General features: G+C 52.1%; 1 protein-coding gene across 3 annotated transcripts in view; it reads right to left on the bottom strand.

Annotated features, from left to right (window-relative positions):
* The window catches only part of ESYT3 (extended synaptotagmin 3), a 49,602-nt gene extending 40,805 nt beyond the window's left edge, over positions 1-8,797 (bottom strand). For all 3 annotated transcript variants that reach the window (XM_019437676.2, XM_019437670.2, XM_019437693.2), the window contains exon 1: positions 8,264-8,797. In XM_019437676.2, coding sequence (XP_019293221.2) covers positions 8,264-8,590 — 327 coding nt within the window. In that variant the 5' untranslated portion in view covers positions 8,591-8,797. The remainder of the gene's footprint in view (positions 1-8,263) is intronic.
* Between the last annotated feature and the right edge of the window lie 606 nt (positions 8,798-9,403).

A 9,403-nucleotide genomic window follows, 5' to 3' on the forward strand; every position in this document is an offset into this window, starting at 1 on the left:
CCCCGCGTCGGGCTCTGTGCTGACTGCTCAGAGCCTGGAGCCTGTTTCAGATTCTGTGTCTCCCTCTCTCTCTGACCCTCCCCTGTTCATGCTCTGTCTCTGTCTCAAAATAAATAAATAAATAAATAAATAAATAAATAAATAAATAAATAAATAAATGTTAAAAACAAATTAAAAATATTTTATTGCTAAAAAATGCTAACCATCATCTGAGCTTTCAGGAAGTCATAATCACTAATCACAGATCACCAAATATAACAATGGTGCCAAAGTGTGAAACACTGCAAGGATTACCAAACTGTGACACTGACACAGAAACACAAAGTCAGCAAGTGCTGTTGGGTAAATGCACTGATAGACTTGCTCGATGCAGGGTTGCCACAAACCTTCAATTTGTAAAAAAAAGAAAAAAAATGCAATTATCTGCAATGCATAATAAAATGACGTACACCTTAAAAGACCAAAAAATGAAGGAGCGCCCGGGTGGCTCAAAGGCCCGACTTCAGCTCAGGTCATGATCTCACCGTTTGTGAGTTCTAGCCCTGCAATGGGCTCTGCGCTGACAGTGTGGAGGCTGCTTAGGATTCTCTGCCCCTCCCTTACTTGTACATGCGCATGAACTCTCTCATCATCAATATATAAACTTACAAAAAAAAAAAAGAGAGAGAGTAAAAAATGTAGTATCGATGCTGTTAAGGCCACAGTGAAGTGGGAATGAGAATCTTTAAGTTGTTCCCAAGCCTTGACCTATCAGTTTAACATGTAGGAATCTATAGCAAGGAACTTGTGAAACTTGAGACTAAGATTCATGCAGCATGTGAGGAACAGATTTTTACCGAGCCCACTATGTACTAGGCACCAACTGAGGAACTGCAGGTACAGATCGGAGCAGGAAACACACCTTGCCTCAGAAGAGCATTCAGTCTGGAAGAAAAGTCAGATGCAAAAATAGGTAGGTGCAAGTCCAGGAAGGAAGTGGGGTGACACAGGTTCCGGGTGCTGCGGGGGCCTGAGGAGCAGTGTCTGAGATTGGGGAGCCTGAGCTTGGATTTGAAGGAAAGGACAAGGGAGCCCCTGGCAGGTCAGAGGGAGAAATTCCAGACAGACACAGGAAACACCCCCACCTCTGCTAGCCACATGAGTAGGACAAACCTGAAATAACTGAGATAATCAATCAATGTTAGAGCAATCTTTTAAGCAGTGTAGGGTATATTCACATTAAGGGTATCATAATCCTTAAGCATGTTTTTGAAGAATGTTATAGAATGTTAAGAACAAAAAAAAAATAAGAAAAAAAAGGGTGCAAGTTTTTTAAGAAACCATGTTTGTATACTTTCTATACAAAAGAAGTACACACAAATAGAATAATGTTATCTCTGGGTGGAGGGACTGTTGGTTCTAATTCTTTTAGGCCATTTCCAAATATTCTACGATGGGAATACTTCCACTTGACAACCAGAAAAAAAGATTTTTAATCACTTTTTATAACCAGTTACTTAAGAAAGTAAACATGACATGGGCAACGGAATGGAGTGGGTGATTCTGGGGTCTTGAAACATCCTGTATTTTCCTGGCTCTTTCCTCGGAGTGTCTGGAGGTCCTGGCACCCTGCGATGGGGTTTCACGGCCAGGAGCGGCCACCCTGAGCTCCTAGAGAGAAAGGGCTTGCAGGAGCTGGGCCCTGACTCCCAGTGTGGCCTGAGGGGGTCACCTCTCATACCCTTGGCTTGAAAGGCAGGGTAAAGAGAATGGGGCTTTCCCCTTCCCCTTTAATAGTCCCCACTGGGACAGAAAACACCTTTTAACTCTTCACTATTTGCAGTGAAGAAGGACGAAGAAGGAAATCACTTTCCTCAGGCACATGTGAACACTTTGGGGCTACAAGCTCTAGGTTTCCTGAGATGAAAAACCCCTGGAACTCTCCCAGGAAATAACTGAAGGGAGGGGTAGGAGGGTCAGGAAGGAGGAAGGGAAGGCAAGGCCGAATCTCCTCTGTGTGGCTGGGTTGTGACCTTCAGGCTGCAGCCCACACCCTCCAGCGGCCCCCCAGTGTCACTGGGAACATTCCCACTCAAGTGCCAGCTCAGCCTGCTGTCAGGCCAGGGCCAGGAGACCCATGGAAGCTGGTGAGCAGCTCTTCACACTTCCTGCCCGCTGGACAGGGGGGCCACGACAGAGGAGCAGGGCAATGGCTGTCCCCTTCTTGGCCCTGATCCTTGTCTACCACGTGACCTTCCCATTACTAAGGTCCTCAGATACTTAGCTGGGAGACAAGACTGCTGTGGACACTTCTGTCGCAGAAAAATTCAGCCCCTTCTACATAAAGCAACGGGAAGCCTCGTGTGAGTTAGGGTATCACAAGTTGCTGTCCCAGAATCTTCTCACCCCAGAACGAGATTATGAGCTCAAGTGACCATACCTACCCACAGTCCCCATCCCTTTCCCCAGCCAGCATCACCCAAGTGTTGCTTTGTGGGCCACTTCCAGCCTGGGTTAGATACCCTCCCCCAGGCTTTCTCAGAGCCTTGCGCGGCCACCTCATAGGACTGATCACACTGTATCAGGAAAGCCTGTTCTAGCGGGTCTGAATCACCGTCTAGACCAGGGGTTCCTTGAGGTCGGGGACCAGGTGTCATTCATATCATTAGTCAGCCTGCAGCACCATGCCTGACACATTGCAAGCCCTCGATAGATGATTCCTGACTGAGTATAGGAATGAACACATGGATGCCTAAGATCCCTGTGCTGGGCCTGGAGGGCAGACGCCCACGTTCTGTCTCTTTAATTGCCCAGCCATGGCCCGAGACATGCTAAGTTCATAAAGCATCACTAAGATGTGGGGCAGAGACTCAGGGGGATGACTAAATCATGCTGTGCCTCTTCCTTCCTGAGGACAAGCCTGACTCCAAGCCATATGCATGACCTCATGGGACTGCAGGGACCCCACAAGTAAGTCCCCTAACTCCAAGCAGATCCCACAGCACTGGCTCCAAGAATTGAGCTCAATTGAGTGGCCAGCCCAGCTCAGAGCTGTCATTGCATTTACTTCCTCTAATTAACAAAAGTATCAGAATGGGACAGACCAAGAGCGCCTGGGTTCTGGAAGACTGCTGTTCCACCCACAGAAGGAATGTCAAACTCAGCCCCAGGAAAGCAAAGCACTCAACCCTGGTCTTCAACCTGAATGATGCACAGGAAGGCCTGGAGGGCAGTATCCTGGAGACACTGCCGGGAGCCCTGGAATGCTCACAGCTTTGTGTGAACAGTTTTCCCTGGTGCTTGCCTCACCTGATGTCCCCAGGGCGCACCCAGTTAGATGATGGGTAGGCAAGAAAGACTGCAGAACCCGGTCCTGTGGGTGGGTGGCACTACAGAAAAGCCAACTTGGGACTGATTCATGATGACAGACTCCTACAGCTGAAAAGACTCCAGAGGGCATCTCCTGGAGTCTCATCATTTTCAGAGGGGAACCAGGGACCCAGGGAAGACAGGGGACCTTCTCGAGTTCCCCTGGTGAATGAGCATCAGACTCCAGGTCCCTACCAGCCACCACATCACCTCAACCCCCACCCCCATCCCAGCAGATACTGAGGGTTAATTGTCTCTAACAAAGCTGCCAACTGATTGCTATCAGCTGGCCGGAGAGCAAGTCCGGCTAGACGGGAGACCCAGACAGACAAAATGCCAGGCTTTCTGATAGTTCTTCCCCCACTCTACTCAGTCTCAGGCCTTCATCCCCCAAACCTGGGGCCAGGCAAGGCTCTCACTGAGGTTCCCTCAGCACACCACACAGAGAACAGTTGTGATAGGGCAAAACACACCTCTGATAAACCAGTCAGGTTTATCAGGTTACTGAGCACAGGTCAAGGGCTTGATGAATATCCTGAAAGGGCACGGGGCCTTGAAGGAGAAATCTGGTGCACAAGGTCAGGAGGGCAGCCGGCCAAGCTTCAACCAGGGGCCCAGGCCTCGAGGAGCAGAGCATCGAAGGGACCCTGCAAAGGATCTTGAGGAGCCCAGAGCATGAAGATCAGAAGGGAAATGACTTCTGGAGCGCGGTCACTGGAACTTAAGGACCTACAGGAGCAGGTCCCAGAAAGAGCCAGGGGCCCGGGATGGAGTCTCACTGCCATGTGCTACCCGTTCCCCTTGCTTGCTTTGCCCTCTGCAGCCACTGGGGGTTTCACCAGCTCTGCAGTGGCAAGGACTCCACTTTTGTCACTACCCGGTCCACAGTCCCCAGCCCTGGCAAGATGGGCTAATGGAAGATGCTCCTCATTCCTTGAAAAATATATCTAAAAACTGTGTGCAAGATATATAAAAAAACATTCGCACATGAACAGTGAGGGGCAGCCATTCCTCTGTTCAGAGGATGAGAAGTGGGGACAGCTCGGCCTGCTCTTTCCGAGTGGCCAGGCCACGTTCACAAGCCAAGAGGACCCACGGCTTCTTCACTGGTGACCCCTCGCAAAGCAGAAGAATCCTTTATTCCAGCTCTCTCTTCCCTGGAAGGGACCCAGAGGGAGGGCAGGGCTGTGTGAATGAAGCTTGACCAGAAACAACCTCCTTTTATAGGTGGGGACACTGAGGCTCAGGCTGGGAAATGAATCTCTAAGATCCTTTCTTATGATGCCCTGGGGGCAGCAGCTTGGAGCAGTGTGTTGAGGAGTCTCACAGGCAGGGAACATTGCTCCATTGAGAACTAAAAATGCCCACTGTGGTCCGGCAGGGGAGACTGGCTCCAGCTCAGCCTGGCCTGGGCCTCCTCTATCCGCTCACAGGGGCTTGGTGCAAATTAGAACAAGGTGCTCTTTCTCAAGCAGCCTGTGGGCTGGATTCCCCACACTCTCCCTTCAAGACCCTCAAACTTTTCTTCAACTCTCCCCAACTATTGGTTTGCCATGTGTTAATTTGTAAAAATATTTCTTGATACCAAAGGAGGTCATAAGCCATTGACCCCACTTCTGTGCAAGAAGTCAATTCTCAAAACAGGGAGGACGGCACACTGAAAGGTCCATATATAAGGATAAAGACACTGGTGCTGTGAAATCGTGGGCAAGGGTCATGCTGCCCCACCATACCCAGAGCCATGTCTCTGTCTTCATCAACAGTATGCATTCCTCACAACAGGGAGAGAGTATGCAACCAAGTAGCTTCCAGGTTTTCCACATCATCTCCCCGTTTGGCAACCTTCCCGAGGAGGCAGGGCAAAAAGCCCACACCTGAATCTAGTTGCATGCTCTACACAGGTGTTCACGCAGACGACCAACCTCCCCAGACCTGCTTCTCATTCTAGATGCCTAGCTCCCCAGATTAGAAAACGCCTTGGAAGATTCCTGGATCCCTCCCTCACACTAATCTAAGGCCACCAAGCACCCAGAGTCCCACTCTTATACATCTATTGTACTCCTCCTCAGTCCTCAGTACCACCATCTTGGCTTAAGTCAATTTCTCATCTTGTCTCTCTTCTCCAGCTTCACTCCCCACCCCCCATGCTGCTTTTTACAGCATCTTTCCAAAGCCTTCCAGAGGCTCCTTGTGGCCTTCAGAATCAGGCCCAACTTCCACCAAGCCCGCCTCAGTTTGGCCCCTGTCCATCAACCCTTACCACACACTCCAGCTGAACCAATCCAAACCATATGGTGCTCCCTCATATACTGGCCATTCTGTGCCTCCATGCTGTGCTCGAGAGCCTCCCCCAGCCTGGAATCCCCTTTGCAGCACCACTGCCTCAGTCCAAAATGTAATCCACATCCTGGCTCACCAAACTAGCCAGCCAAGCCAGCCAGGAGAGTCTGAAGACTGCAAGCTGAGGCCAGACTCCTCCCAGGACTCTGCCAAGGCAACAACAAGCTGTGGTCTGGGGACATTTTGATATGGAAACAAAGCCAGATGTCCTTTGCTCCATGCTTTCAACCCTTGACTGGACCCTGTTCAGACTATCTCTGGCTTCCCTGAGACCTCTATGGCAATTACCTACATGCATCCACTTCCTGCCCCAGACTGTCCTCTTGGAAGGAGAGACACCATCACCTTCCTCTGTGTGTCCCTAGACCCAGCCGGGTCAGTCCTGGGGTATGGTTTATGAGATGAGGTAGCTTCCTGTGTTGTCTCACCCATCAGGCTGAGCTCCCCGTTGGCTAGTTTCATGTTGCTCCTGGTGTTCGTGTGCAGGGGGGCAGGTGATGGTGGTTGGGGCATGTCAATGCCCCCACAGGATCTGATTCTTGCCTCAATTTTGGAAACATTACCTTTTGCAAACAACTAAGTGTCTACAGGCCTCCCTAATACAAGAAGGGGCAGAAAGAAAGGGCCGTCTCCTGGTGAGGACTCACAAGCTCCCCCTCATGGATTGATGCCACCATGGGGTCACAACAAAGTCTAGCAGGCATCCAGTACTCCCTCGACAATAAGCAAGGAGCATGGATAGGCCCAGGCCTGCTTTCTGGGTCCACATCTTTCAGGATCACAAGCCCCCAAAGAACAATCAGGATAATCAAGTTTGGGAGACAGGCTGCAAATACTGTTCCCACGGCTGCTACCATAGAAAAGTTGTCATTGTGATTATTGTGCACACTTAGCGGAAGGTTTGGGCCCCCTCACCCTCAATATATGTAAACCAATTTACAAAACTGTATGGTCAATCCATATATTAAATATCAGTGTTATGAACTGAACCATATTCCCCAAACTCATGGTGAAGTCCTAACCAGGACCCCGGAATGTGACTGTTTTTGGAAAGAGGGCCCTTAAATAGGTGATTAAGTTAAAATTAGGTCCCATTAGGGTGGACCCTAACCCAATGTGATTGGTGACCTTAAAGGAAGAGGAAATTTGGGGACACCTGTGTGGCTCAGTCGGGTAAGTGTCTGAATCTTGAAACTCTGGATTTCGGCTCAGGTCATGATCTCACGGTTTGTGAATTAGAGCCCCCATCAGGCTCGTGTTGACAGCTTGGAACGCACTTAAGATTCTTTCTCTCCCTCTCTCTCTGCCCCTCCCCTGCTAGCTTGCACATGCACGCTGTCTCTCTCAAAATAAACTTAAAACGAAGAGAAAATTTGTATACAAATATATACAGAGGGAAGACCATACGAAGACATGATGGAGACAGCTATCTACAAGCCAAAGAGAAGCCTCAGAAAAGGCAAACCCTGCTGACAATTTGGTCTTGACCAGTTTCCATTGTTTGTGTGACTGGGTTTGTGTTTTTGTGTTTGTGGTATTTTGTTATAGCAACCCTAGCAAACGAATATAGTCAGGCTTAATTTCTCTCGTTTTAAAGATAAACATAAAACAGATCTTTCTAATTGGTTCTTCTCACAAGCACTTTGGAGGCTACTGTCATGGCCTGACTGAATTTTAGAATACGGGCCTCAGGCCAGAGGAAAAGAGGGGCCTGGGGGCCTCTGGACATCTCCCACTGTGGGCCTGAGTGTGTCTGGAAGAATCAGAGAAACACCCAGAGGGGTAGGTTTGCCGCAGACCAAGCCTTGGACCAAACACCCTTCTTCCAGTATTTCCCAGACTCACCGGATCCCAAGATTCACCCAGGTGCCTCAACCCCACCTGGGAGTTGCCAGGTGGGGCTCTGAACTTGTTTTTGTTAAGTGGGCCAGGTGATTCTCAGGACCAGAAGCGTTTGAGAAACCCTAATACAGGCCCTTCCACACCAGGAGGGGGGTGTGTAGTTGTGGAGTGTGAATATGTGTGTGTGTCCGGGCAGGTCTGAGCATCCCACCAGGCGGAGGCAGGGAGAGAAGCTCGTGATCCAGCCTCCCAGCCCACCCTTCAATCCCATCTCTAGCCCGCCCCCTCCCTCTGTCCGGACCTCTGCGGAGGCAACTAGGCTGAAGTTTCTGTCATTGCGGCATTGGCGGATCCGTTTTGCGCCTTGCATTCTTTCTTTGAATCAACAGGTGAGTGGAAGAAATAAATGCCTTTTGCTTCCCTCCCGAGAAACTTTGCAAAGTACCAAACGCCCCCCCCCCTTTTTTTTTCCCTGGGTGTGGCCCGCCCGTAACTTTTCTCCCAGGCTCTGGGCCCTTAAATGAAACCTAAGTTCCCCGCTCCCCGAGCTGCCAGACCAAGAGGCGGGTATGAGGCTGAGGGACGTCGCGGCGAGGGGTCTGTGCGCCCTGCTTGGTGGGGCACCAGGTATTCGGATCGTGGAGCGCCGCCCCCAGCTCCCCCGGTGACGGTAGGTTCCTTCCGAACCTCCAAAGGCATCCATCCCACCTCCGCCCCCCTCGACCCTGCTCACCCAGGCCGGCAGGTGCTGGCCCCGCAGTTCGCGGCTAATGAACTGGCGTTCGTTGTCTAGGAATTCGAATGCGGCCGCAAGACGCCCGAGCTTCCCGCGACGGTTCCTGCGCCACCACATCCACAGCAGAGCGCCGAGCAGCAGCCAGGTTATGCTGAGCCCCAGGTAGCCGGCAAGGTAGACCGGCGCCAGGTAGAACAGCACTCGCGCCACAAAGGTGTACAGCTCAGGCAGCAGCTGGCTGGACAGGCGCGGCTCGGGGCTGGGTGCGCTCTGGCTTCCCTGGGCACCGGGGGCGCTGGGGGCGCCGGGCTCCTCCGCTTGCATCTCGTCGCCACCGTGTTACCCTTTCCCAGAGCTTCACCCAAGCTCAGGTCCACGCGTCCTGACACCAGGGCACATCGGGCCTCCAAGCGCGAGGACCCGGCCGCCGCGCCGCACCTGCCCTGAGGGACTCGGACTCGCTGGTGAGGTCTGGGCGCTCAGTTCCAGGGCTTCGCTGCCGCCACCTGGAGCGCGGGATGTGCAGATACGCGGCGCCGCAGCACTTAACTCCCAACCAGAGCCTTGGCTCGCGACGTCTCCGCCCCCAGAGGCGGGCCCAGGGAAGGGGGCGGGGTCAGACCGTGGGCGGGGCTCCTGCGGGGTTCTGAAGAGCAACCAGCGGGCGTGGGCACCCTCCGACTCCGAGGTCCCGCGCAGGCGTCAGCTAAGGGCGCAGTTGCAACTCCTGGGTAGAGCCCTGGTTGGTCTAGGTGCTGCCCCAGGCGGTTTATGACTCACCGAGGCATGTGGACAAATGGCTTGTCATGGGTAAACATCACATAAAACCTGTTTCCTACACCCGTTTATAATATGCAGTCTAGTATATGGGCTGTTAGCTGGGCGTTCGAGGCTCTCCACGGACCGGCTCGCCGGGCCTCTCCACCCCACAGTGGGTCTGACTCAGCCCTCCATCTGGCCCCTAGAGCCCGGCATCGATGCCCGCTCCTCTGGCATCCCTAAAGCTTAGACCTGGCCCCCAACCCAAGCTAGCCAAGCCCAAGGTGCCTCTTGCCCCCTACAATGCCCTGTGTCCTGCATTCCCCACTGTGTGTGTCAGTTTGGATCTTAATTCACCCCCCACCCCCACCCCCCCAT

This window comes from Panthera pardus, unplaced genomic scaffold, assembly GCF_024362965.1.
Source record: "Panthera pardus isolate Hobbes unplaced genomic scaffold, ASM2436296v1 HiC_scaffold_16, whole genome shotgun sequence".
In the NCBI taxonomy this organism is placed as follows: Eukaryota; Metazoa; Chordata; class Mammalia; order Carnivora; family Felidae; genus Panthera; species Panthera pardus.